Consider the following 22146-nt stretch of genomic DNA (forward strand, 5'->3'; position numbering starts at 1 on the left):
AAACCCAGAACCACTGCACACAAAAATAAGCACCACAGCATGGAAGAAATTGAACCCCCTCTGCTTTCTCCCAGGCCTGCCATTGAATGTGCTCCTGGAAGCTGCAAACAATACTYGTTTTCTTCAACTACTCTAAGCCCTCCAAAAGCCTGATGAAAGACCCAAGCTGTTCTTAAATTCAAACTGCAGGATATTCCAGGGCTGCAAAATGCATTTGGTCACTCATCCCTCATTGCCTGGATGAGCAGCAAACAGGCAATGCCAGACACACACCAACAGCCTGCAATTGCTCCTAGCCTGCCTCAAGCGGGGGAGCAGTAGGTCTCATATTTGGACAGATCCCAAGGCATCATAAACCTACTGCTGTTCCCCCTTACAGCAACATTTCTGTCTCTGATTGCATATGCAACCACCAGGGCACAGGCTACAAAGCCCAAGCCTACAGTTAATACAGAGATCTGCCTGCTTTTCTAGATGTTTGTTACCATAGCAATACCACAGTACTTTTTAGATTGTTTTGTTGCTTTTGTTCTTTTAAAGCTGGGTCCTCATCCAGCACACGCAGTTCCAGTTACATGAGAAGGAAACCTCACGGTGTGCTGGGGATGTGGCAGAGCCTCCTCTCTGGGAGCAGGGTTCTGAGATGGAGATGTTCAGCTCAGACTGTTTTCCAGGCCTGCCATATCAACATACAGCTTGGCCAACAGCTTGTTTTCCAGCATGTCATTCACAGGCTACTCCAAAAAATGTRAAAATAAAAAAAGTTGATTGACAGCTATTTACTCCTCAAATATAACTAACTCTAGTCATGTTCAGAATCAAGGATGCCCACAAGAGAATCCTTCCAAAAGCAGAAAGAAAGGTATCCTTTTGCCAGATTTCTTTTATCTTTCTGTAAGAGTCAAACACTTGGTACATTTGGGAAATATTGAAAAGCTGACGCTTTAGCAATGAATGCCCCACGTTGGTAGTGCAGAAGAGCTTAGCAGCACACTTCATTAGATACCAATGAAGTTAAATAATAAAAAACAGAAATTGTCCATAATTGTCTCCCACCACCAAACCTTTGTGAGGTATGTCCATCATAAAMTGGAACAATTTTTGCACACCTATCTCGCTGATGCACTTGGACTGCACACCACCCTTGTCTGTATGCCAGTTCACAGAGGAGATCTGCCTGGTACGGTTCCTGCAAATGAATAATCATTCCTTAAACACAGGCAGCAAAGGTTTGTACTGCAACACTAAAGGCCTGGAACTGATAGATATCTGTCAGTCAGGCAGAACCAGAAAATGAAAAATTTTGTTAGAGGATAGTAGAAAAGCATCTTTCAAAAGTTCACCGATCTTTAGTCACAGATTAGGGGAGAAATCATGTTTCTCATTGCAGAAAAGTAAGTGATTTTCCTCACTGAAGGCAAAATTGTAGCCTGAGAAAGATTGCATCAGAAACGGCTGCCTTTGAGGGACAATTGACACAGACCCTGCCCTGAGGCAAAGGCAATGCAATGACAATTTATATCTCTGCATTACACAGTGTCAACAGTTCAAATCCTACTGTGCCACATCTAAGACATGCTGCTAAGTGTCAAGAGAAAAGAGATACCTATCTCAAGAAGGCTGATTAACTTGGGAACACTAAAAAATCTATTAAAATCTCACAGGCTGAGGTACTACAACTTCACATAGCAATCACAAGTAAATGCTCATTTACTGTGRTTCTAATCAATGGAGTTGAAAGTGCTTCACTAGTTTTTGCTGGTGGGACCTCTGCTGCAAGGCTCAGGGATCACCCCCAGCTAAAGAGGGGTCTACCCACTACAAGTCACTGGTGACTTTATCAAAAAATGCATGTGTGAGWGATCCCATCTTGAGCAAGCCTACCCTCACACAGGAGGGTAAGATGGTTTGTCCCCAGCTCTTGGATGTCTCAAGTGCTGCTCATGGGTGCCCCAGAMAAGAGAAGCTTGAGAGGAAGGAAAGCAGATGGATCCCAGAGCTGCCTGCTCCATCATTCATTTCTGCAGGATGGCTCTGGGGCTTTAAAACTAAAGATATTCAAGATGATCCTCTGCTTGGTGGGGATGGAAGTGCGTCAGCCAAATTGATGAGCTTTGGCCTCTTACTAGGTAAGAATGTCAATTCTTTTGGTAAACACACTGATCTCCAGTGCTTTTGCCCAGGWGTCCAAATGGCTTGCCAGTATTTTGTTTGTACCCCTCAGAGCAGTAGGAGCAACACTAGATCTGAATTAAACAAAATAGGAAARTAAGTACAAAGATTATAAAAATCCCCTGTACTGAGAAAAGTCTCTGCAACAAGGACCTCAAGGTTTTCAGTACATATCCACACAAAAACCATGCAYACATCTCCCAGACAATTCAATTAAAAAACCAAACGTAGCCATATCTTTGATTTCCTAAAAAGACATTGTCCCTCCTTTTCCTCATCTGAAAGTGAGGTGGGTCTACAGGGATGTTGAACAGCTGCTGTTTTCCGCACTCTAGAGCCAGGGGGAAAAGCACAAGGGAAAAAGTTCTATCTTGCTACTTGCAACWTATGTCCACTCCAATTTAGCTTCCTTTATCCATCCTGCCAAGCCCCTGCAAGYTCTTCCCATCCCATGTCACTTAGATGCACTGAGACAGAGGCTGTGAAACTTTTCTATCTACAGGTTAACATTCACTCTCTGAGTTATGGAGCCATTTAGACCAGGCTCAAGCAGCAAGGATATTTCCAGCAAGGCTGATCCAGCAGCTTAGAGCTGAAGAGAGAGCTGCTAGTCCAACTGGCACCTTTCCACCCTGTCCTCCACTCAGTGCTCATCTGGAGCTGGATGTGCAGCAATCACCCCAGCAAACCACCATCTCTAACCTGGTAACATCTTAACAGATGAAAGACCCTGTAATTACTCCCTCACCCATCAGACATGCCTTTAACAGACTCCTCCTCTTATAATATATAGAGCAATATTGCCAGAAACAATTTAGAAATGACTGATAAATTTTGTAGGGAAGCAGCAAATGGAAGAAGCACATATAGAATACCCATCCCCACCCTCTGTTTTCCYACACACATTCAGCCCTCCGATCGCTCCCCAGAGCACCGTATTAACCTGTGTGAAGCAGTAAGTTTTTAACCAAGAGGGAAAGGAACTCCCCTCAACTTCTTTCAGTTAATAATAACTTTATGTTACCCTTCACTGCACACGTTCATGTTACAGGCAAGTAACAGCCATCATCCCTCTCTCAGACCCTGGTAACACCAGGCTAATGAAAGGAATTCTCTTTACTTCAACCCATCTGAAGTAAAACACTACCAGAATGGCATCTTCACCTCCACAATGGTGCTTTAGCTTTGGGTACAAATATCATGGCAACAGAGCAAAAATAGCTTTCCTCAGGACCACAGCCAGCATCTGGTGGAGATAACTTGACTTTTGCTCCTCCTGTTTCCTCTCACACTCCTTCCAAATGTAACTAACATCCCTCAGTGTTTTCTCAGTCCAGTTACAGGAAGATGACCTCTGTCTCTAGACCTGTCATGACCCAGCAGAGCCACACTGCCTGCAGGTTTGGGACTGCTCTGGCTCAGCCTCTGCCTCTCTCACAGCCCGACAGGGACAAGGACATACAGGCATTATTTGCAGTCAGGTGGAGGGATGGCTTGGTAAGACTAGTTTCAGGACCTCCCAAGCAGTGTGCCCCTACAGGCAGCTGACAAAATCTGGTGGAATGGCATAGTTGCTCATACTAAGCTGCAGAGCAAAAATATGTGATTAGTGCCCTCTCAGGGCAAGAGAAGCAGTAATAATTACCTGCAGGCYCTCAAATCAAATTTTGTTGCTTCTTTCAGCAAGCCACCACAGCTGGGTACCCCTTCTGCCATTCGTACGGTCCCAGCAAGATCTTTTGGAGGACACAAGCAATGATGTTCACAAGACAGCAGTCATGTCCTGCAGCGCCCTTGAGAAGTGATTACCACTCCCTTTCCATCTCAGCTCAAAGGGAAAACCGCAAAGCACAAAACAGCTTCATCAAACATCTACTTCCATATCTACCCAAGTCCTTCATCCAAAAGACCTTGCTAGTCTAAAACTCGCAGTGTTTAATTAACTGCTTCCAGCAGTGCAAAGCAGTCACTGAAGAGCAGGTCTCTATTARACACTTGGACAAACATTCATCTGCCCTCCAGTAATAGCACTGATCATCTAGCTTTGGTGCTTAAAGCAGCTGAAAATCCCAACTTCAACAGAGTGTGAGAACTGGAGTGGAATTTGGCCCAGTACAGTACCTGTGACCCACCTGCTCCAACACTCCCTCCTCAAAGCACACTTACTCCGTTCTTCCCACAAGCTGCCCATGCAGGCTTCCCCACCAGCCTCTGCCTGCCACATTGGTGCTGCTGCTCCTCAAGGCTCCAGGGTTCACAGCAAAGTCTTTGCCAAGTTAAAAGAGGGCTCAAAACTCATGTCTGAGACAGCTTCCATATGTTCACTTCCTTTTTAGTCAAGGAAGGAAATATTTCTCCTTAACCATCTGTTAATACCATGATATCCATCTGGAGACGAAGAAAGGAGACRAACCTTGCTGAACTGATGCTCATTGAAATCTCAAGATTTCAATTCCTTTCCTGAAAGGAAGAACTTAGCGAAGAATTTCATTTCACGAGATGAAATCCTGAAATTGGAGAACCAAGTGTTACAAACACTCTGGAAAGGAGATAYGATCAAACAAAATATTGCAATTAAAAATAAAAGTCTGAATATTTGGAAATGGAGCCAATAAAATCATAAGGCCTGGGACGAAAACAGGTTCGGTGAAAAGGACCAAAACTTGCCAAAATGATACTCACTGAAATGGTGAAATCAGAAAACAAAGTAAAATGAATGAGGAGATGACATGAAGTGCAGAGAAGTGGACCAAACCTTGCCGAATTGATGCTCATTGAAATCGCAAGATTTCAATTCCTTTTCTGAAAGGAAATTCTTCCCTTCAGGAAAGGAAATGAAATCTTGGCATTGGAGAACTAAGTGTTCTTGAGCAATCAGTGTAAATCAAGACTTTAACCTGTCTGAGCCTTCTTCATGCTCCTGATCTGTAAAAGATGCTTAAGCACTTAGCACATTTTTGAAGAGTCAAGTGCACATGACCTGTCAGTGCAAGAAGTGTTTATTACCAAAAGTAGCTATTGAAGTGTTTCAATGCTATTATCTATCTGTGGACAGTTTTCCCTGTAAAAACCATTGGGCAGAACAGATGCCACTACAAATCTGTTTAACATAGATATATGGATTCACTTTCAAATTATACATCTCTAGCACAGGATAGATCCTTGGCTTGATGCAACATCCAAGTCCTAACTAATCCTACGCTGGTAATTAAGTCATAACAATAGCAGCCAATGCCCTCCCTCTGGTGGCCAAGGCATGCCATTTTGAAAGCATTCAAAGAGAAAGTTCATTGTCTGTACAAAGCTCAACAATTAGAGGTTGAAAATGTCTTATTAGGTWCTTCTATGTGAAACCTAGCTTCCAGCACCATGGATTAATTAAACTAGGAAATACTGGACTACTGCAGAGTTGATTTTGGTGGCTTTTTAGCCAATAACCCCCATTTAGCTCCTTGGGGAAATTGAGTGAATGCAATGAAATGGACAGGAATGAAAAGTGGTGCAGTGAAAATGACCAGCTTCTGGTGCACAAAACAGCACTCTGTTTATTGACCAGCAGAGAGAGATCTGGCTGCCTGGCAGCTGAATCAGATAGGATCAGTCTCTTTCCAATGCAGCAAAGAAAACTTACAAGGAAAATCATCCTCTATCCACTGCTCTCTAGGGTAACACAATTAGGCCATGACATACAGACAGGYCATTGAATACAATAGGAAAAAATCCATTGATAGCACTTCCCTTGCCTGAATGGAAGGCAGGCTGTTAAATTATCTCTGAASGAGCAGACAGGCCTTTCTGACAGCAATCCTCTCCTCCCAAACCACACATCTTTAAAGAGCAGCCAGCTCCAGCCCAGCCACATTGAATTCTACYCTGTAACCCCAGCATCCTTAGATAATCCTTCCTGCTGGTTCCAACCTCAATATAGACTAAAACAACAGCATTGTGCTTCCTGCATTTTGTATTGTCAACCTATATAATGGGACAGAGGAAAGGAAGAGCTATGGGATGGTTTCTGTACCTCCCAAAGCAAGCCAGAAGCTCAGGAGCCATGGAGCCATTTCTGCAGGAGACCTGCAAAGACCAGAAAGACACTAACTGCCTCCAATGATTCAAAACAACCTTCTGGCAACATGCTTCATGGCTGTCCTTGCCACACAGAATGGTGAAGACCATGCTCAAAGYTCTGCACAGGGCTTTATAGCAGTGGGAGGTGTATTTCTAGCAGAATTATAAAAGCACTAATAGAAAGCTGGACAAGAAAATTGATGATGTATCGTGGATACTCAAAATAGACTTAGTCTTTCTGAATCTGTCACAAGACCTAGTTAAGCAATTTCCTGGATGTTTAATAAATACCATGTGCAGCATTATTTCCTAATTTCTCAGATTCAGTGCTGTATGAACTAGGGAATCCAAATGGTCACCCTKTTTCTGCTTTCTGACACTTCTAAGTATTCTTTCATGGTAAACTGCATCACCCAGCTACACCCCTCCTCTCCTGTCCCCCCAAAACCCAAGTCAAGACATTTCATTTAAATTTAGATTTTGGATTCTGCTGAAGCCAAGCTGAAGGAACTCTGCAGAGCTGTGTACTGGGTTTTCTGAACACGCAGCCCACTGGCAGAGGCAAGTTCCTTCTGTGCACTGGGGAGCTGAGGAGTCTTGCAAGGCTCCTGTGGTACAGGAGGCACAGAGGAACAAGAAAGGAATCCCTTCATACACSCAGTTCCCATCACCACTCTCCCCTCCTGCAGCTGCTGGTCCTGCCCAAGAAAGTGCCAAAAGCTGCTGCTCCTGCCTCCAGGCAATCTGTGGACACGGATAATGCCAGTGTGCCAGGCAGCTGCCAAGCTCAGCAGGTCACGCAGCATCCTGCACAGACCCCGCAATMATGCAGGCACAACAGGGGAGGGAGAGTTTTCTTGTCTCTTCTTCAGTACTTCCAGTGGTGCTAATACTGTTTATCCATTCTTGGCCATTCTTTGTGATGTCTCTTAGGAGATATTGGGCAAAAGCAGAAGAAAAATACAGAGCATCCCAATCCCCTTTAAGCTCAACGCGACAATTTTAATCCTCTAACTAAAAGGAAAGAGGAGGAAAAATGAGATGGACTGTGACAGGTTGGAAGGACTAAATCCCYGTTAACTAGGGCACCAAGATTTAAAGGGCTCAGCTTTGCACACATCAAATGTCCCTCACAAGGTCCTCACAGAACACTGTCCCTCCCCTCCAACTCCTCAGTGCAAGTGAGAGCTGGTGTGGCCCAAGCCCCAAGGATGCTGGCAGTGGGCAAGTGAACATGACTGCCACTGCCAGCCATGATTGATGCATCCAAACCCAAGGGGGTGGCAGAAGCACTCAGGTAGCCCTTCTGACACACAGATACAAGGGAYAGCAAAGGTACCAACCACACAGGGCCTTACTGCACAATTAACAGAGGAATAGCAGGAGGGAATGTAGCCATAACCTGTATTTCACACCAGTCCTGCCACAAACAGTGACTCATATCACCCCGAGGTTTTTCCTTTCAACTCCAGCACATCTTTCCCGAAAGTGAGGTTTTGGGTCCAAGAAAACGAATGAGTAAATAATTTACAGTTCATAGTTTTGAATAATGCTGCAAGGAGAGTGATGCAGGCAGATCAGCAGATTTTWCCTATTACCCTGTGTGACTCAATCTGTATCCTGTGCTGTAAGGACAGTGTTTGCTTTCTCTGTTAACCACCTCCTCATGGCTCGCCTAACATGTAGCATGAGACTGATGTCTGTTCAAGGACCTGACCTGAGCAAGTTGTCCAACTGCTCACTTCAAATCCTCTYCCACTCAGCCAAAGGCAGCTTTTGAAAGGTGCTTGGGCAGCCTCTCCAAGGCCAGACCTCACTTGACTGCATCTCATCACTGCCTGGCCTGAGAGATTCACTATTTAGTCCTGAAGGAACACTGATTTCCCAGCCCTTCTCAAAATATTTTGGGGCTGCCTAGCCAGTGTGATCCAGTTTTCCCAGATTAGAAATACCCCGAAATATCCCACAGGGCCATTAATCTAGCAGGCATGGCACAGCAATCTAGCATTCCAAGGCACGGTACAACCAGACTCAGACTGCCCAAACACAGGGAGGATACAGATGCCAATTTCACTCAAGATTTGCTCCAACAGAATTTTTGAAAGAGTTACCTCAYTGTAGAACATACATCCTTCTGCTGCCAACCCAACCTCAGTACAAACATCATCCTGCACCCAAGCAAYGAGAGAAACCTCACTGTGTTCACATCAGCCTGCCCCTGAGAGAGGAGCCAGCTCTGCAAGTGTAGCASCAGCAGGGATGTGGCAATGCAGCATCCCCAGGCCGAGATAGGGTTGTACCCCTATCCATTTGCCAGTGCTCCTGCCAWCTCTCTCAGAAGTCACTGTGCGAGGCTATTCCCGATCTTTAGGCATGAAACAGGCAGCTCAGCCACAAGGAGACATTTCAAAAGGTTGGGAGACACACACAGCCTACTCCATCAGATGCCTGGTAGCTGGGCATTCCTACCACACAACCACATCTGGAAAAAACTCAATGAAAGGTATAAAAAAAARRAAAAAAAATCACTAAAAATGATGTGCATATTATAGCACCTGGGAAATACAGCGTGAAGACATGGACCAGGACTTTGCAGCGAGCATTTGCAACATTCACATTTTTTAACTCAGATACCTTACTATTAATTTTTACAATTTCAAAAGACTACAGGAAACTACACAGGAAGCACACAATTGTTTCAATTTCATTGTGTGGATGTGATGGCTCCCATTTGCAATGGCACTGCATCCAGATCCCTGTACACAGRGATTAACTGACCACTTACCCAAGGAGCTGTCCTGCTTTTTGCAGCTCCCATACACTCTTCCTTATTTATTATGCTATTTACTGCACACTTGGTACTAAAAGGCACAAAGTTACAGCAGGGCATTACAGTGGCATGACACTCTCTGGCACCAAATACTTTGTTCAGGGAACTCAGCATGCAAGCAGATGGAAAGCATCATTTTTCAAATTTTGTCCCGCAGAAAGATTTTTTTCAGAGAACCTCTGAAGACACTTTCACTGGTTAGAAGCATTTTTCCAGCCAAGCCCTAGCTGTTTCAGGGCTTTTATCCAAAACAATGAAGGCAAGAAAAATAGTCCTTTTTTTTCCTCACAGGCCCACAAAATTTCTGATGCGTATTTCAGCACAGGTGAAATCTGTTACTGTTAAACAAAGCCTCCTCAAAAAGATCATATTACAGGTTACAATATTATTTTTTTTAAGTGGGAGAATTGAAAACAAGAGCTTAAAGCAGATAATTTTCTGATAATTTTAGCCAAGTATCATCAGTGATCATGTTGTAACAGTCAGAAGTTAGAGCACTACCCCAGCCCAACCATGGCAGCCTTGAAGCCTGAGCTGCAAAGTCRACCCAGCAGCTCCATCATGGCAGCAGGACCAGCCAAGCACCATCTGACCGACCAAAGCAGCTTTCCAGCCCAGGACAGCCCCATGTGACAGCATCATCCACATCCTGGGAATGGCACCAGACACCAACAGCACTGCAAGACCTGCAGTGGCACTGCAGAGGGAGCTGAGGCAGGTTTCTGCAGGGATGATATCCCTGAAGGAGCTGAAAGAAAGTTGCTCCAAAGCGAGCACACAGCTGCCTAGCAAAAACCCAGTCTCTACCAGCACCACAAAATTACCCATAGGCTCAAAGCACATCACAACATAGGTAATTTCTCCGCGAAGATGGGGCCCAAGAGACTACTGTATTTTTTTTACTTTGCTCTTGATTTTGTTTTAAATGTACTGCTATATATCTCACTGTCTCCAGAGCCACAAGCAAAACTGGGACATGGAAAYTGAAGCGGACAGTCCACCTCCAGTCCTTTATCACTTTTATTGGTTGCAAGAATATCTGCRTGTAAAGACACAGCAAAAGACAGTAGCAGGTAAGACACGCCTTTACTAACAAATCCTGTTTTTCTGTGCACAGAGCAGCCCAAGCTGTGCCTGTAACAACTTCCTCCTGCAGCAGATCAGCCCTGATGGCTACATCACTGCTAATCCCATTCCTGATTCAGAGGTACACAAAGAGAGAACTCAACCAAATATTTTGCTAAGGTTATCTCTCTCATCTCCAGCCCTTTACAAAACTTGCTAGCTAAGCTGCCCAAAAGCCCAGTGAAGTGATAAAATCTTCATTTTAGACTTTGGGGAAACTGAGGCATGTGAAGAGCCTGTAAGGAAGATTAGCTCAGCTSAGTCAATAAGGCAGGCCAACTCCCAGTCCATGCATCTCACTGTGGTTCAATCTTTACCTTAATACAATAGTGTGGGATGTGTGTGGATCACAGCATCTGCACTTGGCACCAGACAGACAAAACAGCAGTGACAGCTGACAGGACAGCCCCAAAATGCCTACAGCCCTACTGCAGGAGCTGGCAGGTAGGGCTGGAGGGGGACATGAGAGCAGCACACATGAAGGAAGGAGAAAAACAAGGTCCTGGGACTGTCACTGAAGTGATGTGAAATAGGAACAACGAGCTGGCATTCTGCGGGGAGACAAAGAAAAGCAAAAGATCCCACCTTGCCAGGCTCTGCCCACGAGCTTCCCCTGCAGAAGGGAGACAATGCCCAAGACAGCCAGAGGCACCACCCCCCACACCCCCCAMACCCTTCATCCCCAGCACACTTGCTTCTGTTTCATTGCCTTTGTGCTCTGCACGTTTTTCTAACAGGAATCATTAAGTCAGTTTTCTSTGCTCCAAAATGGGCAGTCCCAGTTCAGCGCCACTGAAACAAAAAATATCTTCTCCCCKTACATTTTAAGTGACACTGCCTTGGGATGAAGAAGCGTCTGGACCAAGTTTCACCATGGCRAACAGCAACCTGAGGTGTCTGTCAAAGCTTTCTGTTGCCAGCAACATTGCTAAATTTTAGGTTTTAAATCTTAAGATAGTTTTGTATATGCAAACACCKATCTAACTGAGGAAGCAGCTGCATACTAAAGAGTGTTTCACCTTGCTAAAACTTGCAACTGCTTCACCCACTGATTTAATGAAAAGGTTCTAGTAAAATAAATCATCTTCAGGAGCACTGCACTGGCACTCCCCTCACTTCTACACACTSTCCCAGGGTGCCCAGACCACCACAYTCCCCATGCCCTGGCTACCACTGCAGCTACAGCATCACTTTGCTTAACAATTAAAGCCAGTGCTGCCAACTGGATTTTATTAATATTACTATTGCAAACCATTTCCTTCTTTTTTATTTTTAATGCACCACAAGCACCGCTGGGACAAATTAAATATAAAATAATTTTCTGCCATTTAGGCAAACAGCAGTCATTCCCACATTTTTAAAACATAAACACTGTAAATAAAATATTAAACCGTCAAGCTGTCACTGAATCTTCCTGCTGTAGTAATATCCTTAGAGAAAGAGTTACCAAGTCATCGTTTCCCAGGGAGCTGGCACAAGCTCCCTGTTATGTGCCATAACAGAGATGCCACAGAGATCCAAAAGCATCAGTGCTGCAAGGCTCTGGCCACAGGAGAAAAGGTTGTCACAAAACTCCAAGCATCAAGGGCTGTGTCCCCCACCCTGTCACAAACTGGAATGAGCAGAGGCCATAGAGGTGTTGGATTTTGGCACTGGAATGGGCCAGGCTGAACAGCACAGACAAACCCAGCAACTGGCAGAGGCACCTTCACCTKCAAAAGCATTGGCACTGCAACCCATAGCTTCTTTTCCATCTCATTTCCAACAAACCAGATATTTGCAGAGCCACAAGGAGTGGAGCTGCTTTGCAGGCCAGTAGAATGGAGAGGTAAAGCTTCCTCCGCTTTAACTTGAAAGGAAAATGTTTTAAGAAAAACAAGAGCATTTCATGAGCTGTTGAACATGGCAACTTCAGTGGCTTGCTCACCGTGCCTTGCTGGCCTGGAGCTCGTGGTGCTGCAGCCAAGGTGCTCTGGCTTACAGACCCTGGCTTATGGGCAGCATCACAGCCCTGGGGAGAGCACAGAGCCTCCCTGCGCTGTCCACACGTGTGCAAACTCAGACACAGACACTCAGCACAAAGAAACCTACAGAGCCAAAAGGCAGGAGACTCTAGGAGCAACCCGCTATGAATGAAATGGTAAGGAAGCAGCTGAAATGAACTGTGGCATCTCATTRAAAAATAGGCCTTTTCTCTCCCTGGCACAGCAGATCATGAAATTAGGCCTGACAATATACCAATGCAAGGTATTAGTGCTGTTYCCTTCTTGTTGTGTTTGTTGRGGTTTTTTCACTTATTTAGGATCCACCTCAGTTTTCCAGATTTACATGCCCAAGGCTACAAGACCTGCCTCCAGGCAGGCAGACAGATATGCAGGAGYTTCATGGGACACAGGTCCCTGAAAAATGGTATCATTTAGCAAACCATGAAAGTTGCAGCTTATCCCAGTTGTGAGGAAAACAGCATCCTCTGAAAGCAGCACAATGTGATGAAGGGATGAGAATACAATCATTCACGAATGCACGGTGAACATCAGCTGGCTCCTGCTCTGTGAGATTCAGGTACCCAGCAGCCAAAGGCAACACAAAACAAAAGCAGCAGAGCTATTAACTAGCTGCTCCAGGGYCTGAAGAGCACACATCAAAGTGGTCTCACTTGGTGGCAAACACAAACATGGCTAAATGTGCCCGTTCAGCAACTCAGAGAAGCAGRTAAAGCCCAGCCACTGCCTATTTTCTGGCTGAACAAGATGTGGGAATCAAACAATTGACATCTTTCCTCGCCAACTTGTTCTCTGCCTACACACACCACCTGTTCTGAGCAAAGCATCCCAGTGGAGTCTCCTGCWTGCTGTCTCACCACAGGCAGGTGACACTCAGCTCAGTGATGTTTGCAGAGCATTTAGCAACCCTTTGCTACAAGGAAAAAGGATGCCTTGAGCTGCTCTCCCCAGCGCTCATGGCTGAGCACAGAGTAGGGAGCAGCCGGGAGGGCTGAGCCCAGGCACCCTGAGCCACAATTACAATCCAGAGCCTCCCCACTGCCAAACTGACTCCAGTGGAGTCACAGAGCAACCACACAGGTCACAAAAGCTGGCAGGACAAAGACAAGAGACAACACACGGGCTCCAAAGAGCAAYTGACAAAGATAAGAGGCACCATACCTGATCCAGAGCAATCAGGCAGCAGCCTAACGTGGGAAGCCAGTGAGAGACCGCGGGCAGCATGTTGCCGTGGCTTCCAATGAGAAAAAGGTAAAGAAGTTCAGCTGCTGAAAAAAGAGATGTTCAGATACCACCTGAGAAACATTTGCGAGAGCTTAATGATAAACATCTCCTGCGAGGATGAAGAGTCCAGGGAGTAGCTGCTTAAAAGGAGATGCTCAGGTACMAGCTAGGGTGTATTTGTGAAGGACTCRTGGAAGATTTTGGTCTCTTGTTCATGTTGTTTGTGTGATATGGAAAGGTACTGTGAGATATTAAAGGGCTGACACTTCACACCTTCCCCTACATGCRCCGAYACTAACACAATTCAGAGCATTCAARTAACAATATTCTTGTGTCTCCAGCTTCCGGATGTGTTGCTGCTTTCTTGCCATCCTAAAGAAATCAGCAAGCTGGAGGAACCCTGTGGGCAGCCTCACATCCCACTTCTGAATAGGGAATAGGAGCAAATACTCCCACCCTTAGCTCACAGTCAGCCAACAGAAAAATTTCCCTTTCAAAGCTGCCTACCAACCATYCCTCTCCCTAAAAGAAGCTTTGCCCACACTGCAGCAATGGCTCTGTTCAGTGGGACACAAGTACGCTGGGCGAGCTTCCCATGCTGCAATCTTTGGACCGGGAAGAACAGAGCCCTGGGCTCTGCTCATCAATGCCATAGTAAAGGAGACAAGCAGCACATGGTGAACAATTAACCACCTGTACATAGAGCAGGAATGATGCCAAAGCCCTTCCAAAGGCACATTGCACAGCTTCTGGCCTTTGCAAATTTCCTGGACACAGGAGGGAGGGAGGGAGGGACAGAAAAGAGTCCAGGGAAGAAGTCCATTYTCCAAAACCACACAAACCAACCATAAGAGGTCCCAGGGCTTCTAATTTATATGAAACTAGGCTGTTCTCCAGAGAAAAAATGCATTTCTAGGAGTGTGGTACTCACTTGTGTTTCTACCCTCTGTGGTAAGTGCAAGGGGAAGCATGTCACCAAGTGGGCCTGCCATTTACCAATTTCTGAATTTCATTTCAAGCATCTGTAGAGCCTCTTTGTGAAGAGCCTATTGCAGAGAGGCCACATGTCAAGATTTCTATATATAAAGCAGGTATCTGTAGGATCACTATTAATGCACGAGCTGTTTCTGGGACACTGATCTCTGACAGCTCCATGCCACAGCTTAAATATTCAAAGATTTCCCTGGCTGACTCCAGGAGTCAGACATCCAGATTTTAAGTTCAAAGTTGTGCGAATAAATATGAGGTCAACAAACAGAAAACAGTTTCAAGCTGAGACTTGCAATTGGCTATAGTGTTTACCTGAGGTGACTTTTATTCTTCACATTAAGAGAGAATGAAGAAGAAAAACACAAACCCAGAAAGCACTTCAGTTTTTAAACCCATGCAATACACCTTYACTTGCCCAGGATCTGAAATGTCATAGCATAGATGCAAGAGCAGAACTCTTGGACTCGCTCATCCAAAAGAAAGATTTTTTCCTTTTCCCAGACAGAAAAGCAGCCAATTTTAGGAAACTGAAAAAATATTTTTCCAGAGACCCAAAAGTCACATGAGCTACCCTTACTTGCAGATGAGTTCAAACCTGAATTCCCACACCATCACTGATGCAGAGCAGAGGAAACCAGAAGCTGGATCAAACTGGGCAGCTTGTCTCAGTGGCTCTGCAGAAAGCCAAGGGACAGGGAAGCAGGCAGAGCACAGACATGCCTGCCCTTATACATGACTGCCATTACMCATTAAGTCAAATAATCTAACTGCAAGGGCAATGAACTCAGGGTTGAGGGCTCTGCACTGCCAGAGGACAGCTGCTTCTCTCGAGCCGTTATTTCTCCAGCAGGGCAATAGAACTGGCACATTTTCCATGCTGGCTGGGAGAGGGTGCGGGACGAAGCTGGGCACATACTGAGGATCGTCCACACAGCTACTGCCCCATCCTCACCAGCCCTCAGGCTCACACACACAGCGCAGCCCGCGAGACCAACTGCTCAGACCCTGCTAGATGTCATCACCTGTGGGACAGTGCTGTTCCCAGACCCCCACCAACCCTCCCACCCTGTGCCACCCAGAGTCCCTCCCCTGCTTCTGCCCAGCAGTGCTGGCAGACACCATGGCCAGGACAGCCCATTGAGCACATCACTGCTAAGCCTGCCAGGCTCTCCACAGCCATGGCACTGCAGTTACAGGAGTACATATACTGCATTTTACCATCTTGACTCTCAGGGAACCCACCAAACCCCTGGGAAACCTGCATGCATGAGGGAATGCCCAAACACCACCAACCCTTCCTGTTCCCCTTCCCTATGTGAATAGATCATGGCAGGTCAGTATTTCCACCATGCCCCACTGCMAGGTGCATCAGGAGAGGGTCCTCCTTCACCTCAGCTGCTACTGAGAGCCCTGCTGGGAGGGCTGGCCCATCCTGAGAMCCCAGTTACAGAGGGATAGGAGACGCAAAGGATGATTATTTTTCCTTGCTAAGGGATTGCAGGCACGGAGCAGAGCTGGGATGCTTTACACTGTTTTGAGAGCAGGCCAGACTTGGAGTGGCTGTTGCAAGGCACTATATCTTGTAAGAAGAGGCTTYGTGGTTAGCCATGAGCACATACTGCCGCCCCCTAAACAGCAGCAATATAACAACGTGCAGCACTGCCACAGCATCCTCCTCACGAGGATTTTAAGGTGCTTGGCAGACGGTATGGATTCATGTAACCTCACAAGYCCTCTGAGAGGGAGTAAAGTAAATGCTATAAAAAACCAGAAGGGATAAGCAKGGGAACAGAGAAATAAAACTGCCAGTGCAGCATGTTCAAGCTCACACAAGAAATCAGAGGCTCAGGGGCAGATTCCTCTGCCAGTAAGGTGGAATCAAAAAAGCAGAAGCTCCAAATCCTCCGTTTGTTCAACTCAGCCCTGGTCAGCCTGAGAGCGTTTTCCAGCACACCCAAAGGGCTACAGCARTAACAGCACTTGCACAGAGCTCCTTGCCTCACCATACCCATTTCCATCGTCCTGCTCCACACAGCAGGGACTGCTCTGACAGCATTTTCCAAACATTCACGAGGCTTCCCAAATACCCATGCTTACAACTCCCATCCCCACTTTACAGGTGAAGAAAAGCGAGACACAGGCCAAAAAATCCCAGCATCAGCCACAGAGGGAAGCAGGTGCCTGGCCCTTGCTCCAACTCTGACCAGGCTGCTGCTTTTGTTCGCTTCCATGTGTGCGTAACCAGCTGACAAATGGATTCGCAGCCAAAGAGTGACACACAGTGCAGTTCCCGAACTGCTTCAGCTGGATCACTCCTGGGAATGTATTGCTGAGCCACTTCTTGCTCCAGGGGCTGAATTATTTTTTATTAAGCTATTGCCTAGAGTTGGGAAAGCTTTATTGATGCTATTATACAGGCTGAAGGGAGGACAAATCACCCCCACAGAGAGAACAGAAAGGTCCCCATCATCCTTAAGTCAGGAACTCAATTTTATCCTCCAGCTGAGCCCACAGATCCCCGAAAGGGCAGAGTGTGGGGCTTTCAACAAAACTGAAGYAGCATATCAGGGCACTGCTACCACCCCTCGGGTTAGGAAGGAGCCCTGGGGGCTCCCTCCATCTCCCTGCCCAAATCCTAGCCCGAGCCCGACTCACAGACTGCTGTCTCTGGCTTRAAAGAGACACAACTCGCGAGCGGCGCCCAGGTCCCCCATCTGGCAGCCAAGCACAGGGGGCCGAGGCAGAGGTTGGTAGCAGTTGTACAGCTCCCCGCTGCAAGTGCCACTCGCATCCCCCGGCCCGATGCTCAGAGCCCGGCTGGCCGGAGGAAGGGCTTGTGAGAGGTCATGGCTCTGAGCCGGTCCTGACGGGAAGGCACTGTGATCACACACATGCGTGTGTGTATGTACATATCTGTATGCGTGCGCCTCCTGAACGAGAACCAAAGACCTTCCAGCTGTTTCACGCGCCTTTCTCCCGGCCAAGGGCAGCCGCTCTCAGCCGGAGGAGCAGAGCCCGGGCTGAGAGCGGCGGAGACAACTCGCAAACACTTTACCCACGGCATTACTCTATTCCCCCGAGAGTGCCCGCCGTGCTCCCCGAGTGTAGCGGCTGCCATGGTGACAAGCACGAATGCTAAAATAAACAGAAAGCAGCCCGAAGGCAAAGCGCAACCCTCCGCCGGCGCTCCCCGCGCCCGCCGCCGCGCTCCCTCCCCGAGCATCCTCCCCGCCGCGGCAGGACGGGATGCCGGCCGCCGCTCACTCACGATCAGGGGGATGGTCCTCTCTTCCCGGCGCAGCTCCAGCCTGCCGGCCGCCCTCTGCCCGCTCCGGGCGCCGCCGCTACCGCCTCCGGCGGACCTGCCGGTAGCCGCCGAGCGGGGCTTGTTGTCCTGCCATAAGTAGTAGAAAGTGCCCAAGATCCAGGCGACGGTCAGGATGGCGATGGCATTGGCCCTGATCCTCCTCATGCCGAGCGCCCCGGGGGAGCCTGGGAGCGCTGCCTCGACGGGCAGGGGCGGCTGCGGGAGGAAGGAGAGGAAGAAGAGGAGGCGGCGGCGGTGGCGCGGTTCCCCCGCCCCGCACCGCTCCGCTCCGGCCCCGGCCCCGGCCCCGCGCCGCCCAGCCGCCCAGCCGCCGCCGCCGGGTCCTAACGCCTCGCCCGCTCCGCCGCAGGGGGCGGAGGGCTCCGCGCCTCCTCCTGCTCCTCCTCCTGCCGGCCGGGCCGGCGCGGGGAGCGGGGAGCGGGGAGCGGGCAGCGGGCAGCGGGGGCCGGCTGCCGGCGGGAATGCGCTCCGTGCTGCAGCGGGGACGGGCCGGCAGGGCCCCCGTGGCGGGGAGCCGGTGACACGGGCTCAGCCCCAGCCGACAGCGGCTGGGACGCGGGGAGCACGGCACCCTGCCCTCCCGCACCGCTGGCCCAGTGGCACTCGTGCCTGTACTGCCATCGCCGTGCCCGTGAGGTCGGCGGCCMGCAAATACACCGTGGCGGCCCAGGGCACACGGGATCCAGGCACGCACTCCATGGATGAGCCCATCTCCCACTGAAGCTGGGGCGGTTCACGGGAACAAGGCTCCGAGAATGGAGCTGCCCCGGCGCCCGCTCCCTTCGCTGCTACACGGGACCGCGCAGCTCTCACCCCCTGGCACAAGGGCTGAGCGCCGRGGCCAGCACCACAGCCTCGAGGGGTTCAACCCCTGCCCTGCGGGGGGACAAGAATGGCAGTGGAGCGGCAACCATGATACAATTCCACATCACGGGGCAGTGCTGAAAATGTARCGGTAAAAAGCTCACTGAATCCAGCCCTGGGGGCAGCTCACACAACAGAGCATGCAGCTTGTGAAACCAAGTGACATTTAGGTAACAGTGCAGCTGCTGTGCAAGTACTGCTTAAAGGTTTGCAAGGGCAGGAGGAGATACTAAGAAAACTTACCAGGGAAAATAAATGTTTAGAAAACCAAGGTGCTTCCAAGGCACCTGATAAGGGGGCTACATACAAAATATGGGTGCTTCCAAGGCATCTGATGAGGAGATTAGGGTATTTGCATTACAGTATGGAAAATTTCATCAGGGCTTCTAAATAACTTTTTACCCTACTTGCCTCTTAACCAAATTCCCTTAAGTGTAATTGCAACCTGCCCTGCTAAACTGCCCTTTCAGCTTTACTTGCACACTGCCTGTTTCCACAAGTACAGCACAGTACAAATTCATCCGTCAGATGTGTTCTGGGGGCGCTCAGAACTGAGTGCTTTTTCTAGGACCACCACCTCYATGGCTCCACACCAACCTCACGGCAAAGCACACTGCACGCCTGATGTAAAAAGTGTTAGAAAGCATCTCATATCCTCCTAGGTACTTTTCCCAATGACCTGTCAACTACACACAGATTCCCAGGCTGACTTGTCATAGTCAGTGGCAAGGGGAAGTTTGAGACATTTAAGGCAAAACCAAAGTCCTCCAAGGGATCAACAAAAACATAACTCGTCTAAGCTGCCCAGTCCACATCTGTCCCACCAATATGAGTAACCAGTGGAAGATGGGCTCCCACCATTTTCAATATCTGTCAGAGTCTTACCAAAAAAGAGCATCTGCTCTCGTGTGTGGGTTTGGATCCAGCAGCTGCCTGGGCTGCAGAGGGACATGAAGAGAGGCAGAGGAGCTGTATCAAGGATTCAGAAAAGAGAAGGTCAGGGAGTAAGATGTGTTCATGTCCATGTGACAGCAGAGCCASCCAGACTGTCTTCTCTTTCACCACTGTGCAGATTATACCAGACTATGCTTGATTTCTTTAAGCACCTGATCTTATCCACAACCTAGCTCTTTTTCAAATCCATCATAGAGATGCTAAGTGTTTTCTTATTTTGTGACAAACTTTGTACGGTGGAATAAGGGACYGCTTGACAACCCAGAGGTTGTTTYTTTAGCATAAGCATRAACTAAGTATTTGGAGAATAATAAAGRTACAGAACAAGAGGAGRAATAKAAATAGCCACAAGGAAARTTTTAYGTTGGKTTTGAGAACCTTATTTTATTTATAMACACCAAGGCRCTAACCAGCATCACCTTCAATGAAAAGAGATCTCCTAAGGCCATGAATATTAAAAGGTGCTCTTGAGAAGCCAGTTTCGTCTTTGGCTGATAGCTTAGGTCACATCATTTAGGAGAACAGACTTGGTGTCCCAAATTGCCCAGATAAAATTGAGATRATAATTATTGCAGGGGAAAAGGCTACTATCATCCAGATTTGTCTTCAGAAAAATGAAGTGTGGCTTTATAGTTATGGTGAGATGCAGTGCATGTTTTTGCAGTCATCTGACTTAAACTATAGCTGAGGTTTCAACTATGAAACATCTGGAGAACACCAAAAGATTTTTCTTAGCACTGCTTTGATCTGAGAAATCAGGTCTGCTCTACTCGTGGCCTCCAGGCATGGAAGTGGCATCTGATACATGAACATAATGTCTGTCTGAGAGTCTGAGTAAATTAATCCAGAATCTAGCTAAGAACATTTGAAGAACAGTAGCATTAGAGTTCAGGGSCTGAAGCAGGTCATGCTCCTAAGAAAAACAAGAATACTTATGATGATGAGATGGGATAAGAAGCCTTGCTCAGAGAAAGGCAACTCTGCTYGCCCACAGACAGCCAGGAGGTGAGCTCCACCTTGCATCTAGGGAAGAGCAGTCCTAGTTCAGGGACTTTCAGGGATTTTTCAAYGAAGAGCACTCTTCAGAGCTCTCCTGCATGGGCAGAGCAGGGTGCCAAGGAGGTGAGACATTTTAGGATGGTTTTCTCTGAACTTGCTGCCACCAAATGACTCCTTCCTCAGGCCCACACCTAGGCTAGACACTCCCCCTCCTTGGTGAAGCTCCTGATCTTTTCCCAAGCAGGAGCAGTGRTCTGCTTCCAGGTCAGGAAGAGGTTGGTAGGAGTAGGTGAAAGCAATTTACACATTGAAAGGAGAGGACTCACAGCTCATCCCTGATTTCAATTCAGGAAAAAGAKGGAGAAGGGRAAATGTTTGTTTCAATGTGAAGTRAARAGGCACCTCTGACAGTCTGACCATTGYATCTCACTGTGCTTTTCATCCAGATCCAAATCTTATCCCTATAAACCTCTGAGACATGTCCMCCCATACTGTAATGCCAGGATGACAAAGTGTGTGCCATCATCCTCCACCACAAGGTTGTTAAAAAGAAAAATAAAAATGTCATCTGCATTACTCATCTACACTGGCCAAATTCCTACACTGCCTGAAGTACTCTTCTTGTCTGAAAAAGCTTTCTCATACKGGTCAGAGGGCATGGGTATGTGTGGGGGCTTCTGAAAATCCATATTTCTGTGCCTCAAGACATACATCACATCCCTGGCCTCAGACACCACTGGGAAACCACAAGGTGAACCCAAAGTCCAACAGCTTGTCTTGATCATGCCCTGCCTAGAGCTAGACACGGTTCAAGTAGTCTCCTCTTTWCTGCTACAGGCACCATAAAAAGGCCAGTCAGATAAATTATTCCCCTAAGAGTGGCTTAATTTATCCTGATGCCCAGTCAGAATAGGTACAGATGGTGGATGCCAATTATTTCTGCATTTAACAGATGATAAGGCGTCGGGGGTGTCATATATGCTGACTAGGACAGAAATGCCTGGTTTCTGGGCCTTTGTTTCTGGTCAGCATGCAAACAAGTAAGGTGATAGAGGGCAGAGATTCAGCCAAGTTAAGGCAAATGGCACARAATTAACTGGGAACCAGGATTTCAGTTGCTTTAAATTGTACAATTAAACATTGTTTTAAGGGCTGTTAAGGTCACTGTAATCTTACCATTACTTTCATGAGCATRTTTCTTAAGGAAAATGAGAGAATGGAGAAGAATTCACAATAAACTGTAATTAACAGTTGCTCATTGCACTTTCACTCTTCAAGTATGAAGAGAAAAACATCTTCTAAAAGGCTTAGAGTGGCAAGATGAATCTGCTTTGACAGTGTGTAAGAGCCAAGRAAGTCTACTCCCATTGTGGCTGGCTGGAATTCAGGACACCTCCTCTCCCTGCTGGAAGATGGTGCCATTAATCCTGTCTAAGGCAGGTAACCCACCTGTCTGCTACCAGAAGACAAGGTGGGCCTGAGTGAGGAGGGAGTTATGGTAGAATCAGGCAGGAGTGATCAACAGCCTGGGAACAATGCTCTTAAGTTCATATAATCTTTTTTAAGTGTAGAAACAGAATAAATATTTA

The 22146-nt window shown here is 47.4% G+C and overlaps 1 protein-coding gene across 3 annotated transcripts in view; it reads right to left on the minus strand.

The window, feature by feature from the left end:
- Positions 1-18019, minus strand: part of GALNT16 (polypeptide N-acetylgalactosaminyltransferase 16) — a 69690-nt gene extending 51671 nt beyond the window's left edge. For 2 of the 3 annotated variants that reach the window (XM_057367142.1, XM_057367133.1), the window contains exon 1: positions 17681-18019. In XM_057367142.1, coding sequence (XP_057223125.1) covers positions 17681-17884 — 204 coding nt within the window. In that variant the 5' untranslated portion in view covers positions 17885-18019. Of the gene's footprint in view, positions 1-15021; positions 15106-17680 lie in introns of those variants that run through there. The other variant, XM_057367151.1, reaches the window with a different exon arrangement.
- Between the last annotated feature and the right edge of the window lie 4127 nt (positions 18020-22146).

This window comes from Malurus melanocephalus, unplaced genomic scaffold (genome assembly GCF_030028575.1).
Source record: "Malurus melanocephalus ecotype Western Australia unplaced genomic scaffold, MMel_1.1 scaffold_2, whole genome shotgun sequence".
NCBI classification, from domain to species: domain Eukaryota; kingdom Metazoa; phylum Chordata; class Aves; order Passeriformes; family Maluridae; genus Malurus; species Malurus melanocephalus.